The sequence below is a fragment of the Thunnus maccoyii genome, chromosome 16 (assembly GCF_910596095.1).
Source record: "Thunnus maccoyii chromosome 16, fThuMac1.1, whole genome shotgun sequence".
Lineage (NCBI taxonomy): Eukaryota > Metazoa > Chordata > Actinopteri > Scombriformes > Scombridae > Thunnus > Thunnus maccoyii.
Window position 1 is genome coordinate 5,553,571 of NC_056548.1, and position 15,844 is coordinate 5,569,414.

The window sequence follows — 15,844 nt, forward strand, 5'->3', positions numbered from 1 at the left end:
GATATCTCATTTTTATTGGAGATTAGGGCATAAAAGAGGACACAAATTAATGTATAACTAAATAATTACCAAGAAAGTGAAGAACAAAAGTATAAAGCAATGGCAAAAAACCCTAATTAAACATGATGTATGTAAGCCCTTAAACATAATTAATACATGCAGTATATAACAGAACTGAGTACACCCCTGTGCAGTATCACTAAAATGTTAAATGATTCAACATGGTATCATCTTACAATAATTGTAGTATTTTTAGGGTGGAGTGTGGGGTATTTGATCTTATTTATAATTTAAAACAAACAGATGAGATAGACTAAATTGAAAATACAGGCCTCAGTACAAGTACAAACTCAATGCAACAAAAGTTGAGTACACCTGTGACTTCCAATTACAACTAATTACCTGTACAAGGTTATAAAAGAACCTATGAACAATTTTGATTGGGGTTGTGTCTAATACATCATGGTTGAAGAATTACCTTAACAAGCAAGAAACCAAATTGTGAGACTTCATAAAAGATTGGAGAGGGTACAAGATCATCAGTCGGCTGCTGAACAACAAGCCTAAACGCAATTGCAGCAGTGGTTTGGAGGTACAAGAAGACCTATACTACCAATAACAGAAGGCAAAGTGGTTGTCATGGCAGTATGCACAATTCACTTTTCACACAACCTTGCATTTAAAAACAGATGGGTAAGTGCTTTTGACTTGCCACAAGGATTATCTGTGGAAAGTGGTGTTTCAGTGGCTGATCAGACAGTGCGAAGGACATTTTGTGAAGTCAACCTCTACAGACGACGTCTAAGAAGAAAAACCATTTTCTCACAAAACGGCACAAAGAACATGAACATGAAAAGAAGCTTGATGAATACTGGCGGCACATGCTTTGGTGTTATGAAACCAAAATAAACTTGTTTGGATCAGATGGGTCTCAGCGTGTTTGATGCAGACCTGGCCAGGACTACCACAGGGACTGCATAGTGCCAACCATGAAACATGGAGGTGGGAGTGTGCTGATATGGGGCTGCACGAGTGCAAAAAGTGTAGGGGAGATGCCATTCATAGATGGCACTATGAAGGCTACATGGGTGTCGGGCTCCACCAGGGTTGTCCAGTTTCCAGTGTCCAGTTGGGGGACTTCAGGATTGCTTCGCTGCTTTTTGCAGATGATGTGGTTCTGTTGGCTTCAACACACTGTGACCTCCAGCGGGCACTGGGACGGTTTTTACAGCTGTATGTGAAGCGGCCGGGATGAGAGTCAGCACCTCTAAATCTGAGGCCATAGTACCAGAAAAAGGATGGACTGCATCCTCTGGATTGGGAGTGAGTTGCTGCCCCAAGTGAAGGAGTTCCAAGTATCTCGGGGTCTTATTCATGAGTAAGGATAAGGTGGAATCGTGAGGTTGACAGGTGGATCAGTGCAGCATCAGCAGTAATGCAGGTGTTGTACTGGACCATTGTGGTGAAGAAAGAGCTGAACCAGAAGGCAAAGCTCTCAATTTACCAGTTGATCTATGTCCCAACCCTCACCTGTGATTACAAGCTTTGGGTAGCAACTGAAAGAATGAAATCGCGGATACAAGCGGCCAAAATGAGTCTCTTGGAGAGGCTCTGGACTCAGCCTCCGACATCTGGGGGGAGCTCAGAGTAGAGCTGCTGCTCCTTCGTATCGAAAGGAGCCAGCGAAGTGGTTTGGGCACCTGGTTATGATGCCTCAGGCACGTCCAACTGGTAGGAGACCTGGGGCAGACCCAGAACACGCTGGAGAGACTACATATCTCTTCTGGCCTGGAAACGCCTTGGGATCCCCCAGGAGGAGCTGGCAGGAGAGGAATTTTCCATCATGACAATGATCCCCAACACACTGCAAAAATCACACAAGAGTTTTTTAAGGAAGAAAATAGGGAAAACTATGACCTGGCCCAGTATGTCCCCTGACCTGAATCCAATAGAACACCTTTGGAGTATTTTAAAGCAGAAAGTAGAGCAACAAAACCCCTCCAGCAAAGAGCAGCTGAAAAAAAATCATGTGTGAAGAATGGCAGAATATCTCTCCACAGAGTTGTGCAAGACTGTTTTCATCCCTGCCCAGGAGGATCGAATCTGTCTTCAAAAATAAAGGCAGGCATACCAAATATTGAAAAATAAAATAATGGAGTCTCACTAATGAAGGGTGTACTGACTTTTGTTGCAGTTTGTTCTTAAATATGAACCTTTAATTATAGTCTAATTAGTCAAACATTCATTTTTTATTAATTGGCTTAATTCTTCTTGAGTTTTGTCTAAAAACAAATAAGATTGTATTAAATGGCCTGGATTTGTAATTACCATTTTAGTGATATTGACCAGGGGTGTACTCAGTTTTGTTATGTACTTTAGTTGTATTTTGGGGGAAAATATGTACAAAACAAAAATAATTTAAAAAATAGAAAATATATAAAGTTTCAAAAGTATGGACACACTTTCACATCGTCTGAAATGAGAAAGTGTGTCCAAATGTTTGACCGGTACTGTATAATGAAATGAGTAAAACTCAGTTATTATCAATCACATTTAAAAAAAAAAAAAAAAAAAAAATGGAAGAAAAAATGACTACATGATTCTCAGTTGAAGTCAGTCTTGCACTGATGAGCACAGAATGACTTCAGCAATGTGAGACTGAAATGTGTTGTTGTAGCGTGAACTACACTCATCACACAGTCAGTCACACAGATGTTTCCCAGCAAACCGAGGCTTGTCCAGCCCTGTTTACCTGGCTGCAGCATCTGGAGCACAAACTGAAACACAAGGATCTTGTATGACAGATGGCATTTCCTCTGCCTGACAAAGTTTGAACCAAATGGTAACAAAGGCAGAACTGTAGTTCTGACAAAGGAACTACAGTGGAGGTATGCAAAAATAAAAGTTTTAGAAGTCACAGACAATGGCATTTTGATGATGTCCTGCTTCTGTCATGGATTTCTAGTAGAAATGTACCTCACCTCATCTTAGGTAAAACTTGCTGACTGAAGATCTTTCGGGTGCTTTTAATTTGACTGATTGGAAGGATTTTAGCAACTGTTTAGCGAGCCAAAGTTCAGATATGCTTCAAAATTAATAGCATAGAAAAGAAATCTAATTCAAATGTAACCAATCAAACAAAACAAAAATTTCTACATTATACATCTTTGATACTATACTTTAATATTTAAGAAAATCTTAAAATTAACATAATAAATATAAGAAAATAATCTCCTCTAAACCTTTTCAAATGTTTATTTTATTGTTTGAGAGACATTTATTATGACCAAAGCTGCATTTCAATCACCCAGTAAGCAGTAATCGGGTCTTGATTTACACCTACTTGGGCTGATATCACTTTTCAACTGCACTTACGGTATTTTGATACATATCATTTTCGTCATTCATTCTTATTCAAACATTTGTTTTGCTAATTCAGCTTCCATTAGCTGTGCAAATTTGCTCAAGTATGCTGTACAGTAACTGTTTGTGCAACTGCAAAGTGGTGTTGACCTGGTGGAAAAATCCCCTGCTCTGTGTTTACAGTAAAGCGGAGAGGCCTTTTGACCTGGTACAAATAATGTTTTGTTTCACATCATTTTATTGCTTTATAATTAATGTCAGAAAAAGGACTGCAATACTACTTACTACTACAGTCTGTGAATTGTACATTCACACAATACATTGAATGCACGTTCTACTGCACCGTCTAGAAGATATGACGTCAGTGTCGGTGATGAAGATGATGCTGATTGCGTGTTTTCTGTGTTTTCTTTCCCCTCCTCAGCCAAACCGAGATCTTGACATGTTTATAAATGCATCCAAGAACTTCAACCTGAACATTACCTGGGCCACCAGCTTCACCGGTAGGTCCCACCAAACAATGCTGAAACTATTTTATATCATTGTAATTATAATATCTTTGGTTTTTGGGCTGTCGGTCAGACAAAACAAGCACTTTGAAGATGTAACCATCGACTCTGGGAAATTGTGATTGACATTTTTCACTTGTTATAGACTAAATAATTAACCGCAATGTAATTGATTAATCAATAATTAAAATAACCGTTGGTTGCAGTCACCTTAGACATAATTCAGTTAAACATCAGGTGATGGTAGTCACTACCTCCTCACTTCATTTCATGCAATTCAATTTTTGTAAAATATGTTTTTTATAAATATATAGTTAGTTAAACCAGTGAACAGTGTGTAAATTTTAAACACATTAAAAAACAATTTAATTATAATATTTAAAAAAAAACAAAAAACAGGTTCACTTAAAAGAAGTAAAGATGTGAAGTGCATCTTTGCTTAGTGAATGGACAGAGGTGCTCTTTGGGCCACAGTGACTGCAAACAAGTTGCTCAAATGCTCTTTTTTGAGTTTTTTTTGTCCTTTTGTTTGCCCTGTCCACAGGGTCATAAAAATTTACTGTATGTATAAGAGAATGAAAATCCCTTTACTAGATATATTTATTTTAGTAATTTTTGGAAGTAATACAGATATTTAAGTTTTAAGCTGTATTAAAGACAAATACTGAAACACAAATATATATCTCATAATGTGAGAAAAGCAATAAATGTGTCATAGCTGTCTTTCTTCTGTTTTTGTCTTTCCCTCTGTCCCTCACCTCCTCTCTTAATTTTATATTTTTATTTTAACCATGTTATGCCTTTCTGTCCTTGTCCATCTAACTTTTTACTATCTTTACCTATTTTTTACATCCTTCCAATTTCTCCCCTTCCGCCACTTCTTCATCAACGTCCTCCTTTTATGTTCTGTACTCTATCTATTTCCCCCTTTCCTGTTCTTCTTTCCGTCATTCAGCAGGAACCCAGACCGGAGAAGAGATTCCTATCGTCTCCCGGAGCAACATCAAGGAGTTCAAAGACAGCTTCTCCAACGAGAACTTTGATTTTCGGAACAGCCCAAACATAACATTCTTTGTCTACGTCAGCAACTTTACATGGCCCATTAAGATTCAAGTAAGCTTTAGTTCATATTGGTAAAACCCTATTTCAGTTTGAAATAAAGTAAGAAGTTGATTGTGCTATTGTATATACAGACATGGTTGAAAATATTGGTACTCTTCCACCTTTTTTTAAAAAAAAAAACCTAAATTTTCTCTGCATTAAGTTGAAACTGACAGAAGTATATGGTATCCATCATTCTTTATTCCACATTGAATATAACTATGATTTACTATTCAACATATTATCACATTGTGGTCAGAGATGGGATTACATCTGTAGTGATAAGAACTACCATAGAGAATGAATTGAAAAAGTTTATAGAGTTAAACTCTATTCCTGTTCCTCACACACGGGAACTTTGTATGTATGTTCAAGACATAGTTCAGGATGTCTCAGGCATGTTTTGAATGGGCACTACAGTTCAACTGATCTACTGCCGCTTAACTCACAATTGTAGTCTCCAGATATTCTGAGTGTGAGGTGTTTAGGGAGCATTAGTAAATTGTATCGTCTACTGATAGTCTGCATGAGAGGCGTTTAGGGGAAAAGGCACAACTCTCTCTAGGTATTGAGAAATCACTGCACTGCACTAATTTAATACAATAAAACAAATGAAAATGGAATTGCCAAAAATATTGGCACCCTTAACTAAATATTTTGTAGCACAGTCTTACGAGGTAATAACTGCAGTCAAGCGCTTTCTGTAACTCTGAATAAGGTTTCTACACTTCTCCACTGGTAGTTCAACCCACTATTCTAGAGCAAACTGCAGGTTTCAGCTCTTTCCACAGATGTTCAATGGGAATCAGATCAGGACTCATAGCAGGCCACTTCAGAACAGTCCAACATTTTCTTCTCATCCTCTCTTTGGTGCTTTTTGATGTATGTTTGGGGTCATTATCCTGCTGGAATACCCATGACCTGTGACTAAGACACAGCTTTCTGACGCTGGGCTGTGTGTTTCCCTCCAAAATGCATTGATAGTCTTCTGATTTCATTTTTCCCTGCACAGATTCAAGGCACCCAGTGCCTGAGGCAGCAATGCAGTCTCAAAACATCACTGAGCCTCCTCCATGTTTCATGGTAGGCATGGTGTCCTTTTCTTTGAAGGCTTATTTTCTTCTTCTGTAAACATGGGGTTGGTGAGATTTACCAAAAAGCTCTAATTTTGTGTCATCTGTCCAAAGCACATTCTCCCAGAAGGACTGTGGCTTGTCAACATGCATTTTGGCAAAATCCAGTCTGGCTTTTTTGTGTCTCCCTCTTTGAAGTGGAGTCTTACTGGGTCCTCTACCATGGAGCCCATTTTCATTCAGACAGTGACGGATGGTGCGACTTGAAACTATTGTACCTTGAACTTGAGGATCAGCTTGGATCTGTATTTAGGTTTTCCTTGGTTTGTTCTCGACCATTTGAGCAATCATTCTGTTCAACCACAGGCCAATTACACGTCCGGAGATGTTGGCTCCAGTTCCATTGGCCTTAAACTTCTTAATAATATTGGCAACAGTGGTCACAGGAACATCAAGCTCTTTGGAGATGGTCTTGTAAGCTTTACGTTGACAATGCAAGGCTATTACCTTTTTTCTAATGTTTTCAGACCACTCTCTAGTTTTCCTGCTGTTCAATGTGATGCACACAGTAACACAAAACAGCAGAGTCATTTTCTCCTTTTTAAACTGGCTGCATGAGTGATTATAAAATTGAAAACACCTGTGACACTAATTAAAACACAATAATCTTCTTAAAGTATCACTACAAATCAATTATTTCTTACAACTTCTAAAGGCACCAATAATTTGGTCCAGGCTATTTTAGAAAGTCTTTGTAGAATAAGCATGAATTCAGTTATGTTCACAACTTGTTTGTTTTGTTCCACTGCAAACCAAACATAGACATGCATTGATAATAAAACTATTTTAATCAGATGCAAGGGTACCAATAATTTCAGCCACGTCTGTATTACTGCATGTTTATCAGTCATTGTAAGCAAAACCACGCTTTCATTTGTGAAGAAAAGGTAGGTGAAGAACAGACAACACTACAGTCTATTGTGATGCATTTAAATCACATTCTGCTGAAATTATGATAGAAAAGATATATGCTGTTAAGCCTGTCATTATAGTCCAATATTCATGATATATTATGATACAAATCTTAGGTCTTACCCCCTTAAGCTGCATTATAGGCAAGATATTTATATTCAAATTAACAGCAGGGTGTCCAAATATTGACAGACAAAATGACACGTTTAGCTTTGACATTTAAGGATTAGCATCCACTGATGAACATGGAAAGCTCACTGGTTAGATATAATGCTTGAAATCTATAAATAAGAGGCTTTTTTTCTTTGACAGCATGGGAAAGTAGGAATGATTCCTGGAAACTTGAAAATGTGAGTGAAAGGGAGAGAGAGAGAGTTGATTGAAGAATTGATCTTCAGTTTTGCACTTTAACAAAAATTTTAAAATGATTCCAACAGGTGTGTCTTGCACCGTTTGTGGCTGCTAACTTGGAAATTCACTAAATGCAGCTTTAGAGCTCAGTCACGTTGGTTCCTCAAGTAATACACACACAAAGATTTAAAGAGTAGCATGACTTAATGAGAGTATGAAATTCAGTGAAAGCATTATTTACTCAAGTAGAACTTTGTGTACAAAGGGAAAACAGGCCAAGCTGTCCTGAATATTCACTGCTGCTGCTCGGAGTCATTGTCATGTTTGTATGCATGCTCATGTGTAAGCTTATTACAACTGACTGTAGCAGCACTACTTATGCTGAAATGAATGTATTCATGCACTTTGAATAAAAGCATCTACAAAATGGCACATGTCAGGTCTCCTAATATGCGTTCATGTGCACAGTTATCCCAGATTGAACTTATATGCGTGCAAATAAATAAACCCTTGCATACACTTATAGCCCCACATACTGTATTTTGGATCAACAAAACTGTGGTCCGTTTTCTCACTGTGACTGGTCATCTTGTCTGATTTACAAGCCACTTTTCTACTCTATTAACCAAAAAGTTGGCTGGTAAAATGGCAAAATGTAAATGTTGGCGGTCACCAGTAACATGTGGTCAGTGAGGGGGGGGGGGGGGGAAGTTTCCTGCCCTTGATGTGCAGGAGCTTTTCTCCAGTGTTGATGTGGCTCCTTGGCAGTAGTAGTGAATAGGGCTCAGTATATTGCTTGCCTGGTAGCTGGCGGTGTATGTGTGTGTGTGTGTGTTTATGCAGCCAAGTTACAACCACCGCTGCACTCGGTGAACCGCTGCCATGTGGATGGCTGGCGGAGAGAAAATTGTCCCTCAACAGTACTCCTGCTGTACATCAGCAGCAAAGTCGTGGTAGCGTAAAGTTGATGTTTAGCGCCTGTAATTGTTGTATTTGCAGCAGCATGAAAGTCAACTCGTTTCAGTCGGTTAATTCACTGTTTGAACTTTCTTCAAAGTTAAAAATGTAGATGGTATATGGCCACATGGTTATCAAAACAAAGGTAGTTTTGATATGATAGGACTGGCAGAAAGGTGGGGTTTTGAAACGATTTTTATAGGCTCTGTTGGTTTGACTTTTTAGTTACTCACTCTAGTGCAGCATGAAATCAGCACTGAAGATGCAGTTTTCCAGGAACATTAAGTTCACCAACTCAATTTTATTGGATCTTTAGAAAACGGATGCCAATTTAAACAGATCTTGTCTTTTTGCCTGTCCGTATATGCATGAAAATACACTTGGATGTTTGCGTGTTTCACCACCTACATATTGCATTCAATCTCTTGCTCTTAAAAAGTACTTCATAAACTAGGTGACTGAAATCATTTTACATTATAAACTAGATCTGTTTCTCTCATTACACAACTACTCTTCTCAAATGCATTACTACCAGCACTTACAGTGAGGTAGTGTTCAATTTTAAATACCCCGTGTATCTACCTGCTTACATGTGTGGAGGTGCTGCCGTTAAACCTGTTCATGATCTTTTAAGTAGGTTTCTAGATTTATGATGTCTGTGAAAAATGTATCATTCACATGCATAGTGCGTGCATGAGTGTTTTTTTGTGGCATGTTAAAGGATCAAGTAAACCTAGCATCAATACTGAGTTTGATGCAGAGAATTACTGCACTGCCAGGATTGGCTGCTGCTGGTTTGGGAGCGTGAAACTCTCTGGGCCTGGCTCTTTGTGCGCTCTGTGCAGCCCGGCTCCCTGTGTGCCTCCCCGATCAGTTCTGGAAGTGATTTAACTGGTTGCCCCATGCAAGCTCCTTCCCCCCTGCCCTCCTCCTGAAGGAGAGAAAAATCCTGCCTCCATCTTCCATGTCCTGCCATGTGAGGGGCTTTTTAGTTTTCTCAGCTTCTGAACTCCAGCTGTTGATAGCCAGCCTCAGGAGGTCTATACAGCAGAACAGAAAGCTTACTGTCGCCTTCCCTCTCTCTCAGACACCTCTGGTCAACCTCACCTTCTGTCTTTCTGGGTGTGGAACATGTAGAAGATCACCCCTGTCCTTGAAAACTAAAGCATGCAGGTGTGCTAGCATGTCATTTTTTCTTCCTTGCACTCATGGAACTTAACCTGCGTCAGCGAGGTAACATTTTCCACTTGTTTCTCTTTCTTTTCCTGTCACCGCTCCTCATTATTTTTCATTATTTCTTCTTAATAACAGCCTTCCATTTTTCTATTGTTTCCTCACTTGCTGTCTTTGCCTTCAAGTGGTCTTTAGCAGTGTGGCATTGTGTGCGTATGAAATCGTAGGCGGTTGGTCCTCCAGTGTTGGCAGGCAGAGATCGGAGTGTTTGGAAAAAACGGTTCATAAACAGCAGCCGAGAAAGAGCAAGGGCAAAGTGGAATGTTAAGTTGAAACACATGCTGCATTCAGAGTGGGCTGTGTGGAAGCTAAGCTCTCCAGGCTTTAGTGTGCAACTATACAGAGCTCACTCTCTTTCTTTCTCTCGCTCGCTCACTCTCCAACACACCACCTCAAGGTTGCATCTGTTTGCTTTCACGTGGTCGGAAGCGCCGTCGGAACAGCGCGCGTACCTGTTCGAGACGCAGCACATGTTTTTGTTCTGTTTGCATCGACGCCACTTGTTGCATTCACTGCCCAATTTGTTGCATTTAATCAGCTGCACACATTACAGAACTGAACAGTTTTCCACATAACATGTGTCAGGTAAAATATACAAAGCTTCTAAAAAGCACAGATGTTGGATTGCAGGTAAAACCTTTTGATAAAATCGTTTCGACCTACCAGAAATGAGATCTTTTACAATGGTCAAAGTGTCTTCCATGATGACTTCATCACCGTCGAGGGGTTCAGCTCATCAAAGCAAAATCAATTGCACTGATTAGTCAGCAACGGGTTCTCCCACCCCCTTTTTTTTTTTTTTTCTTTTTTTCCCCATTCTTGATGAAGAATAGATCTGAATTTAATGATGTTTGTAATGAAACGCAAATCCCAGACTAATTACATTAAAGAGCTGTGATCTCCTGTTCCGTGCCTTAGTGAACATGTCATGATATGGTAGAGATTAGAACAGCCTCCAATTTAATACCCTGCTGTGAAGTAGCGGCAGCTGTAGCTATCAGCTGGCTGGGCCGCTCTGCGTATCTGTGTGGACTCATGTAGTGTTTATCTGGGCCATGCATGGCTGCCTGATGGGTGCGTCTTGATACTGATCACAGAGCGGTGAGGAAATAGAAGTAGAGCAGTTGAAACAGTGGTTGGTACACCAGAAAATCAATCAGCTACTAATTATTTTAACATCAATTAAGTTTTATGCAAACAAATTTAAAAATGAAAAAAGATACAATGTATATAATTTATAGAAATAAGTTGTGTAAGGTTAAAAAGTTAAAAAATGAATATAAAAAATGGAAAGAAAAATATAAACAATATGAAACAAAATGCATGAATTGTTTTCCACTGCAGTATATTAGTTCAGTTATATAAGACAAAACTCTCGACACATGACAGCAAACTTTTATAACAAAATATCTTGCTAGTTGCCCTTTGAGGTTGTACAGTGTCAGCATGCTAACATGCTCATAACCATAATCTCAATATGCTTTATTTAGCAGGTGTAATGTTCACCATCTTGCAATAAATATTAAGTACAGCTGAGGCTGATTGTCAGTTTTGTCAGGTGTTTGGCCTCAAATTGAAGTATCAGACACACTTAAATTTCAGCTTGATGATGGCCCTCGATTGGATCACCAAAGTTATCATAATTCATCCTGAGGGGGACATGAATATCTGTACCAAGTTTCATGGCAACCCATCCAATAATTTGTCTAAAAACACAAATAATCAACCTCATTGTGGTGCTACAGGAGAAGTCAGTGGATCACTAAAGTCAGCAGAATTCAGCCTCTGGGAACCATGATGTCTCTACTCCAGAGCTACTCTAGTGGCGTGAATAAAAATCCATACGATACAATAAAAATATAACACACCACCCATGAGAAACTATTTAAAAAATATAAAAGATAAAAAAACCCAGATGACGGCAGATTATTGCACAGAAGTAGAAAACCAACCTCCCACAGGTATCTTTTATCTGCGTTCGTCTGATGGATGCAGCTGGAGCTGTTTACTTCTGTTTTCATGAGCAAATTTTTAAATGTTATGCAGTACATCCTGGCACATGACAAACTTGAAGGTGCACATCCACACATGCATAGAAGTATTTCACATACACACACACACACACATTTCAGCTCATTCATATTTGAAATTCGGTTTCCTTCTGCCCTTTTTCCTTTTTTGGTGGAACCTGTTGCGCAGCCCTCCCTCGTACCAATAATGACACTTTTCTTCAAAACTCCAATATGGTTCAAGTGGCTGTCACAAACCATTAAAGGCAGAATATTTCCAGTCTTAATGCCCGGCGGCAGGCTGACAGGCCCCGCTGCGAGATCCTTTTGCGGCCCCTAAAGAGAGAGTCACCCTCTGCTGGGCACATAACGAGAGCGTCACCCCGGGCCGACCGCCACCACCATCAGCCTGCCTCTCGGTGACAAAGCACGGCACGCGGCTGACATCTGAGATTAGCCGCTACAGTAACTGTTATTGCACGTCTTCTCAGCGTGGCGGTCTGCCTGAACTTTTTCAAAATGGAGTTATGCAGTGATGACATGATGCTAAAGCACCTATCATTGCTTTCCTTGTGTTTTAGTCATTAAGCTTTGTGGTTGTAGTGAGCTGTTTTGTCATTAAAAGAGAGCGTTACGTATCTCTAATCAACTAGAAAAGTAGATGGCTTTGTTAGGCCGCTGTCACAAAGTATACTCGGTTTCAGCACACCGGCTGACAGTCGTCCTTTGATAATCCTAAGCTTTGCTCTTCAAAGAATCATTGCCACTCAAAGTTTCAGACAAACTCTGATAGTTTTTCTTTAATACTTTGATTTTTTTACCTCCCATTTACATTCATGAGCACCGAAAGTAAAATATTCCCTCAAAACGATTATCTTAATTGCAAGCGCCTGATTGGCTTCTTAGAAACTCTGAATAGTTTAAAAAAAAAATTGCTCTGTGGTGCTTTGTGGAGGTAAATGGAAGACCTTTTCTTCTTTTTTTTTAATCCTGCTTTTATTGGAGAAACGCTGAAAAAAATCAGGAAAAGGGAGCTGCTTCAGAGTGTTTTAGATTGTAGTGTCAAAAACAGCAAGGATGACGAGGAAAATATTGTCGTTCTGGCTATTCACCTCACAATTTTTATCATAACTGCTGTGGGTCACAAAAATATACACCAGTAGCAGGGTTAAGATTAGTGGAGAAATGATTAGTTGATTAATTTAGGAGTTAATTGACAGAAAAAAGTTGTGATCGTTAACTCATTTAAGTCATTTAACAAATAAAAATGTATAACACTTGTTGCTTCCAGCTTCTCAAATATGAGGATTTTCTGCTTTTTTCTGTTTGATATCACTGAAACTTTAATATATTTGCGTGTTGAAATCTTGGTTGGACAAATCCTTGGTCTCTGGGGACTTATGATGATCATTTTTCACCTTTTTCTGACATTTTGGAGAATTAATTTAAAAAAAGAACAAAATATCATTTAAAAAAAAAAAAGTAATCATGAATTGCTCAGAGTCATTAATGGCATATTTGCACCCTGATCGACATCAAACACCAAATTCTGGTGGTGTAAGCGTTTGAGATACACTTGTAATTAAACCATAAACCGCTCCGGTGTCAGTCACCTACCCCCGACCCTACGCCACTAACATCTTTTTAAAAGTTTTCTCCGTGTGTATTGGCACCCTGAACTTCTCCTCAGTGTTCAACAGTCTGGAGGAAAATGATCACACTGAGGATTCGGCGCTCAACAGTAATCAACAGCAACACATTAGCGAGCCAGATGGTGCTGACTACACAAGTAAATTAGACCCTGGGCCGTTCACACAACACACACATACACACACACACACACACACACACACACATACGCCTGTCATTTCACCACAGGCTAATGCCTTTGGCCCTGTGTTATTGTGTAAAGTCACTGCAGATCTATATACATTCTGACCCATCAAGTGTTTTCTATGCATACATTGTAATTCTTGATCACATATTAAGTATTCATAGACTAATCTGACATGCTCACAGCTGGGTTTTCTGGCTTTTGTCTTTTTTTTTTTTTTTTCTTCCTCCTGCTCCTTTTTTCCAGAGGAATTATATGCAAATCCCTGCTTTGCTGAAGAATAATAAGCAGGAGCAGTGATGAGTTCTGGTCCAAGGTGTCACCTCAAGAGAGGAGTGTGTGAGGGGAATTCTGCCATTGGCAGTAGGCGTAGTACCTCCAGGTTTCCAGAGAGAGGCAGTGTTGTGTTGTGGGCAGCATTGTTGCGGCAATATGTGTATTGTGAGGCTTTTTTTTGGGGGGGGGGGGTAGTGTGGGAAGAGGGGTTTAGGGAGGTGGTAAAATACTGCCAATGTTACCCCTGGCAACCTTGATTAAGACAGGATGTCATTAGTACAATTGCTCTTGTGATGATTACATAGTGAATATTTCTGCCCACATGTGAGGGAATGATTTTTTTATTTTTTTTTTATTTATGTTTGCATGAGCTGTGGGCAGCTGAGAGGCCCGGCTGCTGGCGTGTTGTTGCTTTGACAGGCGTGCAGTCTGGAACACAGATAAGCAGACAGACTGGGAACCTCCCAGTAGTTGTGAATTAGGAGTTGTGGGTACCATAAGGAAGAAGAAAAAACCTTGCAAAGTGCTTATCTTGAGACAGTGATTTAGCTCGTGAACCGCTACAGAAATTGTACAAGCAGATCAACAACATAGCGTCATAAGTACACATGCAGTATATGACCTACAATATAAATACATGCAGTGCACATGCATATGATGTCTGCCTTTGTGAGCAGAGGCAGTATTATCTCCTTTTTTCTGTGCCTTTTGTCAGATCTACAAGGTCAACTCCAGTTTAAAGCTTGCATGTTTGAGTGTATAATGTTGACCTCTTGCTTCAAATCCTCCTATTAAAGCTGATTTCTGACTCTTATGTTTTGTTCCCTCTCTCTCCTCCTCTCGCAGATTGCCTTCTCCCAGCACAGTAACTTCATGGATCTGGTGCAGTTCTTCGTCACGTTCTTCAGGTGAGCAGCTCTCGTCTTCCCTTCTGTCAATGCACTTACTTCACACCACAGATGTGCTAGTGTTAAAATGGCTGCAGCTGCCTTCGACTTATGTGTGTGTGTGTGTGTGAGATGCAGTGTAAACCACAGTGATGGATCACCAGAGCCACTCTCCTGTGCCATTACTATGAAGAAGCGCTGCAGCTCATTGGTTTATAGGCGCTGGTTAGCTCTCAGCATGCACAGGGAAATGCACACACATGCAACTCCCACTCCTTTATTTTATTCAGTCCCATCATGCACACAGATGCACAGACAGATTATTTGTTTTCCATTTAGCAAGTCTGTGGTCCTCAAATGTAAACAGGAATAACGCAGATCTACCAAAACCCAAACTTCTCTGTTAATGTTCAACAGCACACGACAAACATCAACCTTTCGTTGCCAGATCAGGTAGTAGTGTGTACTTCATGTTCATGTAGGAGTCCTGGGTTTGTGTCCAATCTCAGACCAGCAATTGATATTTTTTTTCTTGCCATAACTTAAAGCATACATTCACAATTGTCAGGTGTCCAAATAAACATTGACATATGTTTTTCTTGCTTACACTTTCACTGTAAGTGATGGAGGGGGAAGGAGAGAAAGGTTTATCTGAAATCAGGTCAATATCTTGAGTTTTGACTAAAAATCTTTTCAGTGCCAAAGTCCCTCTTTTTGTTACGATTTTTCCACGGCAGCAACAAGAAAACACTCTCCGGAGAAACGAGGGAAAGTTATACTTGTCACAACCCGGCTCAAGGCTGGACAAAGGAGGGGACACCACATATGAGTCTTAACTAAAAATAGATTTATTGTACATAACTAAAAGATAAATGAAGCTAAATACAAACAAAACCAAACAGGGTGGAAGCCAGAGGAGAGAGGATAGGTGACTGACTGTCAGTCCAGATGAGCTGAATCTCCCTGATGACCCGACTCCACCCACCAGGCTCCTGCAGGAGTTTGCCAAGAGAGGGTCGTCACACACTAAAAAGACTCTAACTTGGGAAGATATCCACTTGATATGACTAATTTGGACATCTGAAGCCTCATATTAGCTTCAGATAAACTTAGAATTGCATTTTTGCATGAAACAAGGAGTATGGATTAGAGTACATTCTAAGCACATTTAGAAGGGATCTTTTAATGTCCAGTATCAGCAGGAGGAAGGATTACAGCAAGAAAAACCCCTTTTAATGTTCATTTGGGCACCTACTTATTGTTTTAAGGCAGACTTGGA

The 15,844-nt window shown here is 39.7% G+C and overlaps 1 protein-coding gene across 2 annotated transcripts in view; it reads left to right on the forward strand.

Moving 5' to 3' along the window:
- atrn (attractin) overlaps nt 1-15,844 on the forward strand; it is a 139,973-nt gene that overhangs the window by 60,320 nt on the left and 63,809 nt on the right. For both annotated transcript variants that reach the window (XM_042387964.1, XM_042387965.1), the window contains exons 23-25: nt 3,788-3,866; nt 4,828-4,985; nt 14,525-14,586. In XM_042387964.1, the coding sequence (XP_042243898.1) occupies nt 3,788-3,866; nt 4,828-4,985; nt 14,525-14,586 (299 nt within the window). The remainder of the gene's footprint in view (nt 1-3,787; nt 3,867-4,827; nt 4,986-14,524; nt 14,587-15,844) is intronic.